The 18,829-nt window shown below is 39.2% G+C and overlaps 1 protein-coding gene across 15 annotated transcripts in view; it reads left to right on the top strand.

The window, feature by feature from the left end:
• The window catches only part of CDC42BPB (CDC42 binding protein kinase beta), a 98,649-nt gene that overhangs the window by 17,087 nt on the left and 62,733 nt on the right, over nucleotides 1-18,829 (top strand). For all 15 annotated transcript variants that reach the window (XR_008745793.1, XM_055795841.1, XM_055795892.1 and 12 more), the window contains exon 2: nucleotides 11,387-11,478. Coding sequence is in view for 14 of the 15 variants with exons in the window: in XM_055795841.1 (XP_055651816.1) it covers nucleotides 11,387-11,478 (92 nt within the window). In the remaining variant the exon portion in view is untranslated. The remainder of the gene's footprint in view (nucleotides 1-11,386; nucleotides 11,479-18,829) is intronic.

Below are 18,829 nucleotides of genomic sequence, written 5' to 3'. Positions count from 1 at the left end.
TTGGCCAGTTTGAAACTTCAGAGTAATTAGTTGGTGCCATTTAGCAAACGATAACTTAAATAGACAAAATTCCAAAACAGATTTCTTCAGGCTTCTTGGTTTATTTCTTAATAATGACAATTTGTGCCTTTTTTTTGTTTGTTTTGAGCTGTGAGCACTTCTTAAAAATCTGTGCTGCTAATGATCCACGTACCACACAGTTTGACTCCATTTCTAGAATTCTATACCTAAGGTCAGGTTTAGGATCTCCTCATAGATTTCCCCTGCAAAATCTAGACTTTCCTTTTCCAATTTAGATTTTAACTGTAGTGTATGGAAAGCCTGGGGATAGATACAGCCAAATTTTGAAATGTGCTGAGTCAGTGTCAGACAAAAAATAGTTGCATAGTGAAATTAGAAGCACGTTGCTTTATCTGGGTAGAGTTTTCCGTTGTGCCTTGGAAAGGTGAGGGATGTATTTCTCTTCCCTTTCTACTCTATTTACATCCTTCCTGAGCAAGTAAGTGTCAGGAAGCATCCTGGCCTCTGGACATGCACTCGCCTTCTGAATACCCAAACCCCAGGGATTTTTCTGTTAGATGGCTGACTGTGCTCCTAACGCCCTGCCTGCCCTGTGTTGTGTTGGTAGTGACTTCCAGCACTTTTGAGTCAGTGAAAACAGTGCTGCTCTGACTGGTCTTCCTCTCCATTGCTCCCAGCCGGGGGCATTGGAAGGAGCAGAGCAAGGCAGAATGTCTTTGGCTTTGGAGTTCCTGGTCTTGAGAGGGAGCTGAATAAGTGAAGTATTTATAATAATAAAAAACCCCCTCTGAGCCTTCCACTATAATTTGTAGCAAATCTTGGCATGGGACTTGGTATTCTCTGCAGATATAAAGACAATCCTCCTCTTCCCTGCTTCTGCTCAAGTTATGAGCTACTCCAAATATTCTAGTGCCTGGTCACATGTCTTTATGGCCTTTTCCTATGGCAAAAAACTGATTTTCATTGACCTTTTAATTAGATCTGGAGCTCCAGGGAAGTTCTGAAACAGGGCGAGTAATGTCTGAGAAAATGTCCTCCTGCCTGCTGCCATTTAAAAGGAAGTGCAGTGAAGAGAAAGATGTGCCACACCTATGCTTAAAGTAGCTGCTGCTATCTGAACTCTTGAAATTGAAAAACAGTTCAGGGTATTTATACGCAGTGTTGCAGCCTTGAGCCTTTATAAGAAAATAAAAAAAAACAGGTGCAGTTCTGTAGCACTTAGCTGATCTAACGCCCTTTCCCCTTAGTCTTGTATTTCCTTGTTTATGGTGTTGATGTGGCTGAGAACTGAAGTATCAGGAAAAAGGTAATTCTCATTTGACTCTGCTCCCTTACCCAGCCTTCCCTGCAGGTGCCTGGGTGTTAGCACCAAGGCAGGTCACCTCTGCAGCCGCTAGGCTGCTGTGAAGGCTGTGAGCATCCCACCTCACCTTGGTCTGTGCTACCTAAGATGATGGCCTCTGCAACAGTGCTGCGCTCCTTTAGCCTTCTTGCTGGCGCTGATGTAGCAGCCTCTCCCAACCCTTCAGTGATGATGATTCAATTGTTGAACTACAGGTTGATAGTTACATTATGTGTCTTGGTAGGCTGGGTTTCTGCTGGTTTAGTGAGAAGAATCAGGTCAGTGAGGTGAGACCAGCTGATGCAAGGAAGAGAGCAGATCTGTGAAACTGCCCCTCTGGTCACAGCAGTCCAGTTGTGTCACTGAACTGCATCTTTACATCACTCTAAATTTATAAGCAGAGAAAAAGGATACCTCATAAGGTGGATTTCTCTATTGTCACTGTAAGTGCATTTGTACATGGTGCTTTGTCAAGAAGAGCTTACTAATAGAAGCCTCTAACCTTTAAAATAAAGGAGGTGGCATGTGGTAAATATAGCACTAATGTAAAGTATGAATCGTTCTGTTATATAATGCATGTATTAAGTTTTTAGTAACTTGAGAGAACATCTTGCATATATCTGGAGAAAACAATAGATGTGCATTTACTGTAATCAATTGATAAAACAGTCATGCCGCTTGTCTTGCAAAGTTTTACTGTTAAGGTCATATAAAGCACGCTGTCAGAAAACTAGAAATTTCCTTATACGTTGATGATGTAAGTGGCTTCATTAATGTAAGTGTATGTAAGTTTATATCAGCACAGTGTGGTCAACAGACTGGAATTGTTTTATTTCTTAGTAGGGTGTGCAAGAGGTACTGGGTCTGAAATTGTTTCATTCATATGTTACTGAAATTTGGGTGAGCTCAAATTTGAGATTTTCTTAATCTCTAGTTTGAAAATATCTGAAAAGTGACAGTATCAAATGGTTTTTCTAAGAAGTTGTACTTCTCAGACTGTTCTACAAAAAAATTAACTCTGCTTTTTAGATTATTCATCATGCAGTAAAATAAGTGGATTTTAGCAATATTTATAACTGTTATGGAATGAAAGAAATTGAATCATTGAAATTTTACTGTTTGGAACTAGTGATTCATGTAGAAGCCAGAAACAATTTTTCTATTAAGAACGTGTTTCAATATGTGATCACCATTTGCTGTGGCTTAAATGGCCTCCCCAACACCTGCAAAATCTGGCCCTGGACTAGGAGTACAGAAAAATTCAGGTACAAAGAAAGCTGTATTAAAAAGAGACTGTATTCTGTGGTGTTTGTTGCCATCCATTTCTCACAATGATTTGACATGTATCTTGGAAGATCCTGTCCTAATGTGCTGTAGGTTGGCTAGGAACAGACTCTCGTGTAGCACTTGAGTGCTCACTGCGGTCCAAGGCACGTCCGCACCAATTTTAAAAAAGACCATTTTGCCCCTCTCCAGCCTTGTCCTGCTGCCTGCCTTGGGATGGGGCTGCAGTGTCGCAGCTGTGAGTCGCATTGGGTGAATGGTTCGGTGGGAGGGGATGGGATGGACAAGTTAGCTTTCACCTGGAAATGTTTTCTGGTTTGACATAGCACATGAACATTAATGATAGAGTGGAGTGTGGTGGGAAGGAACAAGGGGGAACTATTTCAGCAGCAGAATGGATTTCCTGGATTAAAGTGGTCATGTAGCTCCCCATTCAGTTGTCCCAAATGTCTGGGTTATCAGACAGTCACAGGTAAAATTTGTAATTCAAAGAGCCTGTATATGACTTGTTGGCATGGTGCATTGCCTTCGTGCTGACACTTCCAAAGTGTCAAACACTTATAGCTTTCCTTACCAAACAAAAGAATGTCTTAAAATCCAATTAATTATATATTAGGCAACAACAAACCTGTAACTCAACTTTTAATGCAAGTTTTACTTTAAATATTTAATCTCTTTGGACAACTGTTCCCTAGAACATCCTGAAACAAATGTCAATCACTGTGCTAATGAAGAATGATTATTTGAAAGCACTAAACGATACTAAAAACATTCTTTTGTTCTTACGGTCCATATATAATACAAATGTAGTTAATGTGTCTGTGAAAGATCACAATTTGTATTCTGCCAGTGCCAGGTCTTTCCCCCAGAACAATGCAGCTTTCAAAATAACATGGAAAAGGGCTCAAATACAGTGTACTCTCTGCTGTCAAGACATTGACTAAAAAGCACAGTGATAAAAGTTTGAAGCAAAGCCTGTTCTGAAGGTTGTAATTATAATAATAAAAACTGATCACCGGTATATCTGTTTTGCATATACGTGGGGCATGGTTTAGTGGTGGCCTTGGCAGTGTTAGGTTGATGGTTGGACTCGATCTTAAATGTCTTTCCCAACCTAAATGATTGTATGAGAAATGGGGCAGTGAGCTTCCTCCTCTGTTAGATCTCAGATACAAGCTTTCTCTCCCTTGTGCTTGCATCCATTGTAGCATTAGCATGTGCCATTACCTTTAGGTCTGATTGGTTTTTATTTTACCTAACCATTATTTTTCCATAGGTAAGCTACTCTCTTATATGAGTACAGCAAATAGTTATTTGGTGTTTGTTCCTGGTTGTGTAAGCCAGCACTTACTTCCTCTTGCCTGCTAGGACTCTGTTGCCATCTAGTTCTTAGACAAGCACGGTGGCTTTCACAGGAGTTAAATTGGCAAGATATTTTGAGGCTTGGACTACTCAGAATCATCTATGTGTTCCTCAGTATTTGTACAAATATCGAGTATTTGGTGTCCTTTCATTGTAAGCATGAAAAGCATCGAATGGGCTAGTTGGGCAGATAGCCAGGTATTAAATGCTGGTGGTAACATTCATCAATGAGCTGGCAAATGGTAGCATATTGCTGCGGACTGAGTCCGATGTGGTATTTGCTTCTAGGGCTTCCCACACAAAAAGACTAACAGTGAACACAGGTGGTGGTTCAAGGTAAATGCCTTGCTCTTCTGCTGGCAAATTTAGTGATGCTAATTGGATCAGCACCAGAACTACTACTCAGTATTTTCCTTCAAAATATTTCCTGATGCCATTAGCCTTTAGCATGGTAACAATTTTTTTCGTGTAGTTACCACAAACTAGTATACAAATTTGAAATGCCAGCATCAGTGCTTCCGTAACTAATAATACTGTTGCTCATGGATCAAAATGCAGAAGCTATGAGCACTCAGTCTTGGTTTATGCCTAAAAGTAGTAATGGTTTTATCCTTTTAAACCTTTGAGGATTTTGCATGTAATTATCTAATCCAAATCTTCTCCAGACTCATGGTTCTCTTAAGTGCCAGCAAGTGGCCACATATGTCAGAAGGCTTTCAAAAAATGAAGCAAAATTCAGAATCATGACTGCAAATGAGTATCTTTCTGTGCTACTTCTTGCAGTATTTTAAAAAAACATTTCTATACCAGATTAAGTATCACAATACAATATTTAATTTAATAATAGTTACCACTTTTTCTCTTGAAAAATGCTGGCAGTCAGCCTCAAGAAGATTCAGACTTTCTTGGTGTTGTATTATGTATATGATTGTTTCTACTGGCATTTCAGTTCAGATAAATACTGCTAGAAGAGAACATGTTAATACTAGGAAGTACTGACTAGCCAGGCACTATAGAGTGCTGGATGGCCTTGCTCGGGAGACACAGGGGATTCTGACAGCATGTGAAGCAGTGTCCTGTACCAGGAGAGTGTTCTGCGAGGGCTGTTAACGCTTTGCAAGAGGTAGCCAGGTTGTGCTTCACAGGTTTTTAACCCAGTGGAGCTTGTCATTGTAATGATAACCAAAGTCTTGCACCACTGAATTAGTCTAATGGATGTTGATGAATGATGAAGAATCAGATCATTGAGCAAGAGGCAGACAGAGTAAGTGAAGTGCGCATATGTATGTTATAAATACAGGTGGGAGAGCATGGCAGAAGTCAAAGGCCTGGCAGAAAATGCGTCAGAGAATACAGAATGTGTCACCTTTTGCTTGTAAACAGCAAAACTTTGGTGAAGTTTGGCTTCCTGTAGCATTGGGATCTATCTCCTCTACTGGGCCCAGTGGAGTAACACCCTGCTCTTCCTGCCCTGCTACCTTCCCTTTTCTGCTGTATGCATCCTTTCGTCCATCTTCCGTGTCAGTATCGCTCTGCTGTCCCGTCTCTCCGTGACTAGGGCCAGCGAGGTGTGTCTGCTTTGCACCTTAGTGTGTGCCGGTTGCCCAGCTGAGCAGCTCGTTGCTGTATTCCTGCTGCAGCCTTTCCCTTGGTGGAGATGATGCTGTGGGTGTCTTCGCTGTTCACTGCCAGGTTTTTTATAAAACTTGTAGCAGCTTGGTTTCTTTGGACAACTTCATGAAATTTGGTGAAGAGGATATTAAGGGTCTTTACTGGGATCAGAAAGTACTGGGTGGGAGGAATGGACTCGGGACTGCCAAACGGTGTGATCACACATACCTTATTTATTTCCTTAGGAAACCAGACTGAAAAAAACCCCCAAAAAAACCAACCAACAAAAAAAAACGTTCACAGGGTGGACAGTAAGAGGAAACAGGCCAGTACAGGAAAAGGGAGGCAAGGCCTATAATTGGAAAAATTAAGACTGGAGTCAACAAAGGATGGAAGAATTAACAAAAATTTACATTTCTAAAACACAGGGAAAATTTCACAATCCAGTAGCAAGAGGATTGTACTTCTTTAAAACTCAAGTGTGGGTTGTAACAGGTATTTATCACCCTAGTAAGCAGGTTGGGGCTACCTGGGTGTGGGTATCTCCCAAGACATGTATACAAGCACCAACTTGTTAAACCTGCCAGCCTACTGTTTTAGTAGCAATATCAGAGGAATGCCGTTTCTTTGAAAAGGGTGCACAAAGGGCAAACAAGTTACTTGATTTCTAGAATGTCGGTTAAGAGGGATGGTTGAGGGAAATGGTAAAACTTGCTGTTCTTTCATGTTCTTATTCCAAAGAAAACATCTTAAATAAAATATTGGATCTGCCTGGTGGGAGTATGGCTCCACAGACAATTATCTGCGTCATTTTGTTGTTTCCCTGACATTAATATTTTGCAATTCACATAGTTTCCTACCACAACGTTTTGTAAAGGGGATGAGTAGATAAAGGGAGCGTGGTGGCAGATGAGTTTCTGTATGACCAGACAGCTGGGACATACCTTCTGGGTAGATCTACTTCAGTGTTATGATTGTGTTATATAATGACTTAAACCCCAAATCACTTTGAAGATCAGTTCTGAACTGTGAAACTGTCCAGTGCAGGGCTGTCCAGTATAATGAATAGGTTGTCCAGAGGGGCCACAGAAGTCTCCATCCTTGGAAGTTTTTGAGACCTGACCAGGCAAAACCTTGACTAACCTGGTCTGAAATCAATATTAACTGTGATTTGAGCAGAAGATTGGACTAGAGAGCTCCTGAGGTCCCTTTCGACCTGAATTCTAAGTCTGTGTGTTATTTTCTTGCAGTTGTCACATTTATTTAAAACTTGAAGCTGCCAATGATACAAAACATCAGATGTTCTTGAACATTTGGCAGCTTCAACTCAGTGATTTTTTTTTTTTTTTTGTGTGACTTAATTTCTGGAAACTTGCACTGCCTAAAAAAATATGCAGGAGTCCTCAAATTAGAGTCACTGGGTAACTCCACCACTGAAGCAGTAGTTATGATAAACCCAGCCAGTCATCTTCTGTCTGCTGTAATGTAAAGGTGCTAGCTTTTGTGATTCCAGATAGTAAATTATTGACATAATCTGAATGGTTCAGAATCTGAACAGAAAGTAAAAATCCAAAATACACCTTAACATTTCTCATTTTTAACCACATTCTAGCTTGGTAAAAGTTCTCCTACTATTTTTTTTGAGGGTGATGTTGAATACTTCCCTGTCTTGCTTTCAGAAATGAGGGAGAATTTGGCATGTGCTTCCAATCTTGACAGAGGCCACTTTGCATCCATTTGTGGGATAGCAACGCAGAGTGCCCACTTTGCCATGTCAAATTGTCTCTGCTGACATTTCCTGCAACTCTTACTCATTCTGAAACAGTCTTCAAATATCTTTTATCAGGTGACATAATACAAATTGACTGCAGTGTAGATGCGCCAGCTCACAAACCTAAGTCAGAAACCTAGTTACCTATGACTATGCTTCAAATTATGTTTTCAAATTATTCAGATTGATGTTTTCTTTTTGTGCAAATGAAAAATCCTAATCCTGTCTATCACGGGAAGAAGATAATATGATTGGAATAGAATTTGTTTGTGGGTGGAGAATTATGTCTTTCATACATACCCTGGTTTGCGATGAAGTAGTAAATGCTGGCATTTCACTTCCTGTTATGAATATTGATCAAAACATTGACTGTTACTGTTTTGTATTATATTTTGAGAGCATACGTTTCTTGGCTCCTTAAAATTAGTTGGTTTATACTTTTCTTGTATGGCCTTATGGAGAACACCCTTCTTTCAAACAAGTGTAAGTACAATAATGCAAAATCTGCTTGAGAGAAAACAGTGATGCATACAAATATATTGCACATAGAACACCTATTCCAAATTCTGATTACAGCCTCACAGTCATGAATAAACAAACTCTTGCAATTACTCTCAGCTAATGTTACCCTGACAACAGTATATATAACAAAATTCAGTAATCACTGCCAACAAACCCCCCAGCACAGCTAATGCATCTGTTTGCCAGGATGAAATGCTTTCATTAAGTATTAAATCAACTCCAGATCATAAGTCCTGCTTTTAATATTAGGATCAAAACTAATCAGTAAAGTGTAATTATTTATTCCAGTATATGGAGAGAAGTTTGCTTTGAGTTCCCTCTTTATAAAATAGTGGTATGTGAAAGGAGAAGCTGGAGGTTTTTATATTTTTATATATATCTATATACACATATTTACATGGAGTTATATAGTGGTGGGTATATCACTTGGCATCATTCTGGCAAGTACAGCAAACAGCTCTCTGATGGGGTGCAAGTTTCTGCTCACTCAATGTTGTCAGTCCTGTGCATGCTACTGATCTGGGTATTAGAGGGCTGAGGAATGGCAGCCTCCTGGGAGGGAGCAGGAAAGCAAAGTGGAAATATTTTTTGATTTAACTTACTTAGAGGTAAAAATTTTGCAGTCCAGTACTTAAAAGCATTCAGTCATATCCCAGTGTAAATGGAGTTCTACTCTGAAATGACGATAAGGCAACTATCGGTTTGAATCAATTACTGGTGTGCTGTCTCCTGTGACCTCTTATCTGCTGCATAACCTCTGTTGTCATCTGTGATGATGAGATTCTGTGGATATTAGGTTTTATTTTCAAATTTAATTTACTTTTAAGGAATCATAGATGCCTTGACAAAGACTTAATTCTTTCTGTTTTGGAGGAAGTCCTATCCAGTTTAAAATTTTTCTGTACATTCAAATATTCATGTTTGGTACGTAGCTTTCCAAGAGAGACCGCTGAGGTTGCCGTGTTTCTGAACACCAACACCTGCTAAATACTAAAAGCCAACATAGTTAAGTGCATAAATAGCAACTTCCTTCTAGGAGGGAATACTTTTTCTCATTTACATACATTAAAGTAATTAATTTTAATATGTAGGACTTCATTGACCAACTGAGATGGAAAAAGCAGGACCAACTTAGGACTCTTGAGGTTTTTGAATTGAAATGGTGGTCTTGCAGATCCTTCCTTCTTCAAGGATACAATTCCTAGAAAGATAGTCTTAATACCCTGCTCTGCAGACACCGTTTCTTCTGTTTACTCAGTTCTGCTTGAAACATAATATTTGTTATCTTTTCAAATATAAACTGAAATTAATTCACTTGCCTCAGTACAACTTAATACATTCCTAAACTGAATCCCAGTTTTAGCAAGGTGAAATTTGATACATTTCAAAGCAAGAAAAACTGTAGACAAAATAAAATATTTTGTCACCGGTTGACAAAACAAGAAAAAATGTTTTCTAAGTGTACAAGACAGCTCAAACTCGCATAGGTTTCTGACTTCCTACTCTGAAAGTTGATGGTGATCAATTTACAGCAGCAGGGATTTTTATAAATACTTAAACCAATTATTTTGGTATTCTGTTTACTGACTAGAATTATTGCTAAAATTGGTTATTCCTTTTAAAAAAAATAATTGTTGTGTTACTATCTCCCAGAAGTAAAATTAACAGAATTTCATTTCCCCTCCCCTTGAATTTTAATAACAGAAGCTGAAGTTCTGCAAAATTAGTCTAATGATCCGTGTTCTGTAATAGCGAACCATAGCTTGATAACGGAACTTTCACATTTATTTGTTGTCTGTAGTTGCATTTCCTCAAATCTGTCCTGACTTGATGGGAAGGGAAGGATGCAAAAGAACCTTGCGAAATAATTGGTATATGTCACAGCTGTCAGCAGTGGTATTTACTTGTCTAGATGTCTGATTGGACTGGTGTAGGTCTCTAACTGGTTTGAGTCAGTGTTGCTGGGTAGGTCTGTTAAAAAAATTTGGAGTTTGGGGATGACGGTCTCAGTGGGCTTGTGATGGGGGAGACTGCGGTAGGCATTTCTGCCCTGCCTAAATGGGGAATCTAGCAAAAAATCTAGTAGAGTCTCATTCTTAAATTTCATGCTTTGGACAGAAAATAAACATCCAGTGAAAGGGGTATTAACGTGTGGAGGAAACCTTTTCGGTAACACCTTTCCTAAGTACAAAGAAGCAGCATGGCTATTCTTTAGTGCAGCTATTTTTTCATTTTACTGTTTATATGAATTTTTGCTGGGAGGTTTTCAGTCTTTCTTGGTTAGACTTCATGCTGAAGTCTGTAATCTTCAGAATTCCGTATCTTCTGTGTGTCTGTAAAGTTTGGTTTGTTTGTGTCAGCATCTGAAATAGATGGTCAAGGCAGTGACCCCTCTTGTAGGGATTCTGTTTGGCTTATAACTCATTAGCTTAATTGTAGTGTAAGGTGAGGTAAAACAGGAGTCTGGGCTGAATTACAAGGAGTAGTTCTGTGATGTTTTATTCAGTTGCAAATGGGGAAAATACATGTGTTTAAAAACTTCAATCTGTAATGTTTGTGATGAGGTGAAGAAAAGCAATCTTTTGTGCTTAGAAGGGTAAGCTTCTGACTTTGTAGACAGTGTGCTTGCTTTTGTGCAGTTTAGCTTGTACCAGTTACTGATTTGGTCTTCATAATCAAACTAGTGAATTGTAACAAATGTTGTATCTAAACATTAATCGTCTTCCTGTGATATGCTAGAAATAAATAAAATACTCAAATGGGTATTGGAGAGGAGAAGATTGATGGTATCTGCAGGTACAGTGGAATTTATCAACCAGATATTTTGAGAAATGTCTTGAATCCAGTGGAAACAACAGAACAAGGTGTAGGTTAGTTAATTGCTGGATATCTTTTAGGCTGCAGCCCTTCCACACTTGGTCTAATTGAGATCTGGTGAATGTTGCTTAACAGAAAAGATAGTTCAAAGTACAAATCTGAAATTAGCCACAGATCTTGTGGAAAATGGCTTCATTGCTATTGAGTGGGTTGTTAAAGCTTTAGCTGGTACTAGCTGAAATAATAAAAAGTAAAGCTGAGCTCTGCTTAAGAAGAGAATTATTCTAGTGGCTCAAGGATAGGACAGATTTTATCTGGGGTTTACCAGTTATGAATTGGCTCTCTCCCTTTCACATGGTCTTTCACTCGTTCACAAAACCCTGAAGAAAGGGGTGGAAAAATCCTTCTGAAAGACTACTTTGCTTTTTACTCACTGGCAACAAGGCATAACCAGTCATAGGACTGAACTTGTTTAAAAGCTCTAAGTGTTAGTTAAATAGGGTAATTAATATTTTTTTCCTTCTGTAGTTCTAATAGTAGTTGAAAAAATACTGCATTGGGTATGCAATATGAGTACTTTTGACCTCTGGTTTATGTATTGTTTTGGCTTACAGTATTTCTTTTCATAATTTATTTTTTTTTTCCCTCTTAAACAGCAAGACCATTTACAAAATTGGTAAAGGAAATGCAACTCCACCGAGATGACTTTGAAATTATAAAAGTGATTGGAAGAGGTGCATTTGGTGAGGTAAGAGATTTTTATTCTCAGTTGCAGGAATGTAACTTGCATCCTTTCTGCATCCGATTTCTTGCTACAGTTGACCTGTACTTGTCCTAAAGACAAAAGATTCACACAGATGTGTTGAAATACTTCCAAATGTGGCACGTAGCTCGGTACCATTGAAAGGTCGCTTTGAAGCAGGGTACTTAGTGTCCAGTCCTGCCATTTCTGTGGCTAGCACATTTTGACTTCGGTGTAGCAAAACAAGTGTCTCTTCAATGTGTGTATGATCAGGGTGGTCCCACCTAGCAGCTGCACAGCTGAATTAGGAATCTCTTCTCCCACTTGCCATATGTACTCTTCTGTGCTGCTGTAATTTAACACAGAATTGGGCTGCTTCTATGGTAGGAAAGTGGAGGCTGCCTCACCCATCTGCCTGTCTCTGTAGCAATCTGGTAATGCAGAAAGATGCATTTGGCTGCCTCAAAGGCTGTTCCCTGTCATCTTTGAAGATCAAAGGCTGCTGGATCTGTTTTTTGGACAGCAAGTTGAATCATGCTGGGATGATAGGAACGCCTTGTGTTTTGAGGACTCGCCAGTCCCAGGACCCTGAACTGAAGCTTTACTTCTTAATATGCTTGATGAAAGTCTCATCAGAAGTCTGATATGACTTGCCACTGGCAAAAGCATTCATGAGCACTTCCACTCCAGTAGGCACAGGATACATGAGACTTCTGGAGAATGTCGCAGGCAAACCTTTCAGCATTTAAGTATGTGTAACTAAAGCCATGGCTATCAGCAGCAGAGAATTTCTAGAATTAAAAAAAGCCTTAGATTTCTTTCAGGAAGCTTCTTTTAAGTAGTGCTACACTAAAGCCAAATGTAGTGACAACCATTAGCAGCTCACTTCAGCCCATTAGCACTTGGTTGCAACTGCTGCTGCCAGTGGCTAAGGCTAGGCTTCCTTATCTTCATCTCGTGTAGTCTCCACAGGGAGCAGGACTGTGCGCCATGCAGGACTTTTCTTCAGACCATGGTGTGCCCTGGACACATCCAGCTCTTTTGCATAGGGTTTGATTGTGTGACAGAGATATCACAGGCAGTCCAGAAACTAAGGCAGAAAAATGCCGTGACTATACTTGACCTAGGTTCAGAAAGCAGTGAGGTTACCATGTGCATATGCATGTGGTAGCGGGTGAAGTAATAGCTTTATATCCACATAATTTTAAGCTACTTCAGAGACTGCTTTTGAGGAAAGTGGACACCTAGGATGGAAATTAGTGTTTCAAGAACATCTCTTCATCTGTACCATCATCTAGTGATGTTATGAGGTATCGTGTAGTTCACATGTGATTATCACGAGCACACTGCTGAAGGAACCGGAGCATTTTAAGTAAAATGACCAGATAAATAGTAACATCTTGACTTGTAAGAAAAAAGTTCACTTTCCAGTGGATGTTGGACTTAAAGAGTTGCAACATATGTTACAAAAAAGGAAGTGTTATCTTAGGGTAGTGGAAATAGTGCATCAAAATCAATTGGTTGTTTCATTTGAATGTTTGTTTTCAGCTGGTGTTTATTATTTGAATGTGGCTTTTGGAGAGAAAAGTTACTGCAAAGAGTTTGGCCGGAAAAAGCAGAAATGGGAAACACTTTGTAAGTCTAAGAAAGGACTTAAAGCTGCAAATTAAGCCCAGAAAAGAGGTTTGAGGAGAGAGGTTTGTGAGTGGATAAAAGGCATAGAAAATCAAGACAGTAGCAGGTATCTGTCTACCTCTCCATTAGGGTTTTGATTCAAAGCAGTAGCACAGTTTTGAAGAGACTGCCCCCACTTACTGCAGAATGATTTTGCTGTGCATAAGCTGCATTTCTTTTGGAGGAAAGTAAACCAGAACCTCTGTGCCAGGTGTGCACCAAATGTGCTTCTGGCCCTAAGGATTACATAAGAATCAATCACCGGGTTTGACTCTCCGAACAATTTCAAAGCATGTTTGGTCCAGGAGACCAGGGTAGATATTGTCTGAAGCAAAATTCCTGAACTGCGCACAGTATGGATGGGAAGGCTCAGCACAGGCTACTTTCATCTGTTCTTGGCTTGCTGTGCCAAATTACTTGCTATAGTGGCTGTGACCACTGATACCTAAAGAATTTTAGATTAGTGTTTTGGCAGTTTCTCTTCTGGTTGGATTAGAAATGGTTTCTGGATCTTCTCAGAACTAGACTTGTGAATGCTGTAGCTATCAAAAATGGGAACACTTTATAGCGACTTGTAGATGGAGTCAGTGTTGGGAATGCCTTCACACAGTATAACTTTAAGGAATGGCTGTTTTCCATAGTATTTGTTCTGTTCTTTTTCAAAAAGATGCTCTTCTCCCCTTACAGAATTGACCAACTGGAAATCTCAGTACAACAGCAGAAGAAGCATTTATGTGAACTTCAGGAGACTTCGGTTTATACTTGCTAGGAGGTTTAGAATGACCTTTCTTAGCTTTGGATCAAGAGTCTTAAGGTGTTTGAAAGATACACATTCTGGCTGGAAACTTGGATTAATAGTGTTTGGAGTGCCTGAATTAACAGTGTCTTTCATAGTCTTTCATTTGGAAAAGCATGGAACTTTTAACTAAAGCAGTTTTTTACATCCCATCCAGCCCAGTGGAAGTGAACTTTCACAGAAGTGAAATGAGAAAGTATTTTAATTTCATCCTTCTGTTAGAGCTGTGATTGCTCACAAAGTCAGTGGGGCTAGTTATCTGTCAGTTTCATGTTGTCTTGTCCATCTTTTTAATTACAGAAGTTTTAGTTTATAGTTGTAGCAGCTTGGAAGTTGTTGGATCAGTTTAAATTATGCAGGAGTCATTGATTTGAAGTTCATTATACTTTAATCCCACTTGCCAGAGAAAATTTAATGCTTTTTGCTTATGAATGAATCCTTTGACCCTTGTGTATACTGCACTGCTGTAACTGCCAAATAATTATAGGCATTATAAAATTGTTATTATATAAAGGTTGACATTCTATAATAAGAAAATAAAATCTAATCTGTTGAGAGGGGCTTGTGGCATCTGACTTGTATGAAGCAATGCTTCAGAAAATGGAACGGGGGAGCTGTAAATAATTTTTCCATAGTATATTCATACATACATAGGAACTATGTTAGAAATTAGATGATGGAATTCTAGAGGTTATAAGATTATTCATTAGTTCTTGTTTTAAAAAACAACAACACCCAAACACAACTATCTGCTGGAAATAAATTTTAGAAATACCTATTAAATATTTGTTAGAATGCTTAAAGAAATTAATCAGAATTAAACTAAACATATTCCTATTAGAATTAAGTAGTTTAAATGCTGAACAGCTAAACAAGCCAGACTTCAAAAAGGATGAAAACTACATTCCATTCTTCTCAGTTCAGCTACTGTTTGGAGAATGCCAAGGGCTTTAGTCTTACCAAAGAAGTTTTGCACAAATCAGTAGCTTTGAAGAAAGAGAGCTTAAACAAAGTAAAGGCATGATATTAGTTATTAGTCAGGATTAGTGGTTCATTTTTGCCACACAACATATAAGCCAAGCAAACATGGTCTTTGACTGGAGAGAGGATTGAGACCACGTGAGCTTGTCCCTGTGAACACAAGTGCAAAATCAGTATCTAATTTAAGGCAGATTGATATAATCACCGGTACATATCTGTACTGGCATGTCAGTGCCTTTTTCTTTTTTTCTTCTTTTCAAACCAGCAGAGCTCAAGCTGGTTCTTTACACTTTTTCCAGCAATATGAGAACAAAACCCAGCTGGTAATCCAAAGCCACCTGAGTGAAAGTTTTTATAGCATGGGAGATCTGAGAAAGGAAGAAGAAAAAAATGTTTCTTAAAGCTCTTATTATGCTGGGACAGAAATAGCCTAGCTCAGAACCTAGAGGTTTCTTCTCTAGCTACGTGCTAAAACACGCAATTCTCTTTTTCTCATGAACTAAGCCAGCCACTTTGCATGCAGATAAACTGAATGTCTGAATATCTTTTACAGCAACCTTTAAGGCTCTGACTCCTGGAGTCACTGGCTTGAGAACATAATCTGATTTTTTCAGAAGTTTCATAGTTATGAAGAAAAGTATGAAATGTTCTTTGAGTACAGAACAGCGTATAATTTGAAATGCTAGCTGTAAGAAGGATAAACTACTCGTGGCTCTTTCCCATCTCCTAGGGTATATTTACCTGGGTGTATACCCAGCTGGATGGAACATTTTTGTGAGTGCCCCAATGTTATTTTCAGTCTTTTTTGTGGATCATATCGTCAGATAGCTCATGCACAGAAGGGCAGCCTCCATGAGGAATAAAACTAATAATTAAGAAGTCCCCTGAAATAATATCAGAAATAAAATGGTTTTCTGTAATCCTAATTCTGATTTCTATTAATAAAAGTAATGTAGAAGTCTGTCTTTGTAGACAAGAATGAGTATGTTCTGTAGGGTGATATTTGTTGTTAACTAGTGAAAAGACACGTTTTAGGAGAAGATTTAAAGTATATGAGCACACAATGGAAAACTCCTCCAGCTTTTAGACTTTTAAAAAACCCCACCAAAACAAAAACCTGAAACCTACCTATGGCTTGAAGTTTACATGTGCCTGATTACTCCTTCCATCTAGGAACACTGTGGACCATTATTTGAAGTGAAATAATGTCCTGAGAACCAGTGCTTGGTGGGATTGTGCTTATCTGAGAAACTTAGGCCAGTTTAAGGAGTTCTTTCTGTGTGCTTGGTGTTCGCATGCCACAGGAACTGGGAGTACTAGTGCTACAGGACGGTGGGAGGGATAGGAGGGGGGTCGCATGTATGGGGACTGGCTCTAAATCCATGCACTTGCTCCTTTGCAAGCATCACCTGACCTCTCAGCAATGTACTTGTAGGTCTTCAAGGTTACTTTTCCTTGTATACAGGACCATTTAGGCACACTGCTGTAGATTAACTCATTTCAGTGAAGAGCAGTTGTTGAAGGAAGAACCGTATCAAGATGTACCATGTTTGAGAACTTGGATTGTATAACGTGGCTGACACCTCCTGGAAATTTGGCAGCATGAGACTGGAACAATTGCTTTCCTTCCCTTGTTTGTTAGTAAGGATTTCTTGAATGAGCAACGCTTACTGCGGTTCCAGCGGAAGGGTGGAACTGCTAGGTCTTGCTTAGCACAAAAATAACTAAAACTCTTAATGTGCCCCACCTAAGTATTACTGCTCTGGATGGATTAGAAATACCTTTGCATGTAAATGATGTTCTGTACAGACTTGATCTGTGTAGCGTTTAGTAACAGCACATGTCACCTCAACTCAGGATGCTTAGTCAGAGTCATAGCTGGAATCAACAGATGTAAAAATGTGTTTCCAGAAGAAAATAAATAATGAACGAGAGAACAGGGCTGATCCCCTGTGTACCACAGGTTTCTGATAAATTACGTGGTTCGCAATGAGAGAGATACTGGCTAAGGGTGCAGTGAGACTCAAAAGTGAATATGCAAAACCTAAGCTTTCTGCGGACAGTCGTGCTTAGCAGTGACATGCAGAGCTGTTTGTGCCTTTTCCACCTTGTAATCACAGCTGTAGGGTATCCAGTTTAATGTTTTTATGTACACATAGAAATTAACCCGGGGCACAGTGAGCCTGCAGACTGCAATTAAGGCTATCTCACCTATTCAGAAGGTTTGGGGATTGGTATTGGGTACCCAGCAGGGGCCGTACCTTCCTACATTGTAGATTTAACAGAATTCATAAGTACTGCACACAACATATGACACTTCTCATCCAGCTATTCAAAGAGTCAAAGCATTCAGAATGCAATGCAGAAGAAATTTTTAATTAGCACTGCTTTTCTATAGTACGCTCTTCACACACACAAAAAAATCAAAGCAAGCTATTTTCTGCTGTGGAAATGAACGAAGAAAGAAGCTGCTTTGTTTGGAAAATGCCTCAAAAGAGCTGGTTGCTATCTGGGTCCTCCCCAGCTCTGTGTCTGTTTGTGTGGCAGCAGCAAGTTTCTATGGTGACAGGCAGGTTGCAAGGAGCTGGAGAGACACAGCTCATTGTAGTGCTGCTGCTGGACCAGCCAGTTGTCTCTGCAGCCACTCCCCCCCCCGCCCACCCCCCGATTGCTAAGGAAGAGCTTAGGTGTTATTCGAGGCCTTATTCTTCTTTTGCAAAACCTTTCTGGCTGGCACTTGTGATTTCTTATATATACAACATGAAGATCTGCACCGTGTGTTCAATAAAAATAATAATAAAAAAGATTTTACTTTGGAAACGTGCACCGTGGCATGTGAACCCTACCAAAAGGCACTCTGGTTGCTCATTTTAAATGTAAAATAGACGTAAAAAATCTGATACAGCAGTCCAGACCAGTTTTTCCTCAAAGATGCAGTATTAAAACGGTTAACTAATGAGCTACATATCAAAGACTTTTCATATCCAAGAGTATCAGGAGGATAAAGCAGTTCCTGCAGTGTGTTTTCAGTAGCTAGTGTCCAAGGTATCAATAGCATGAGACAGAAATAGTACAGCAGAAGTGGCATATACAAGCTTTAACTGAGGGAAATGACTGTAATATTCAATTATGAATCTGGTAATAAGACATTATGGATAAATTGTTTACATCTAAAATGACATTTTGTCTCTTCTCCTGGTTGAAAGGCTTGTCTAAAATCTCAGCTCAAATGTCTAAAGCCATTCCAAGTTCCTGCCAAAGGTTAATTCATGGTAATTTTACACGGGTTTATCCATGTAATTTTGTTGTCTGTTAGCCTAAGCAGATCTTTTATCTGCTGTTATCCTTATTACTAATGTCCGTCCTTCCAATTTTATTTGTAGGTAGCAATCATATCCACCTTTTTCTTTTTTTTTTTTTTTTTTTGAACAAGTAAAGCTTTTTCAATTCCCAGGTAATATGAGAGGCTCTTTAGTTCCTTGATGATCTCAATATCCTCCTTCACGCCTGCTCCAGATAAAGTTTATTTCTCTGAGGTGTGGCTCTGTGTGAAGTTACCAGTGAGTTTGTATTTCTACAAGGCAGTAATGTTTACCGATCATAGGGGTGTGTATCTGCCTATGAATTCCAGAGTTGTGTTTGTCTTTTTCTTAACTACCTGCTCTTAGGAGCTGATTGCATGAGAATTATCACCTCTATGTCTGTGTTCCTCTTCTTTTCAGCTGAGAACTTTTTGTGTTTGAGTTTCACCTTATTCTTGCAAGTCCAGTCCTTGAGGATGTTTTACCTGGAAGTTTAATGTGCCATGAACATGAATAGTGCCCTAGTTAGTTTGTTTTTTTTTTCTTTGATTTGAAAGTAATGTCAGCATGGTTTCCAAGAAGTCTTTTAGTTAACTATCTTAAT

The sequence above is a fragment of the Falco peregrinus genome, chromosome 1 (assembly GCF_023634155.1).
Source record: "Falco peregrinus isolate bFalPer1 chromosome 1, bFalPer1.pri, whole genome shotgun sequence".
Classification (NCBI taxonomy): domain Eukaryota; kingdom Metazoa; phylum Chordata; class Aves; order Falconiformes; family Falconidae; genus Falco; species Falco peregrinus.
Note: the sequence above shows the minus strand (reverse complement) of the source record. Positions and strands in the feature narration are given on the sequence as shown.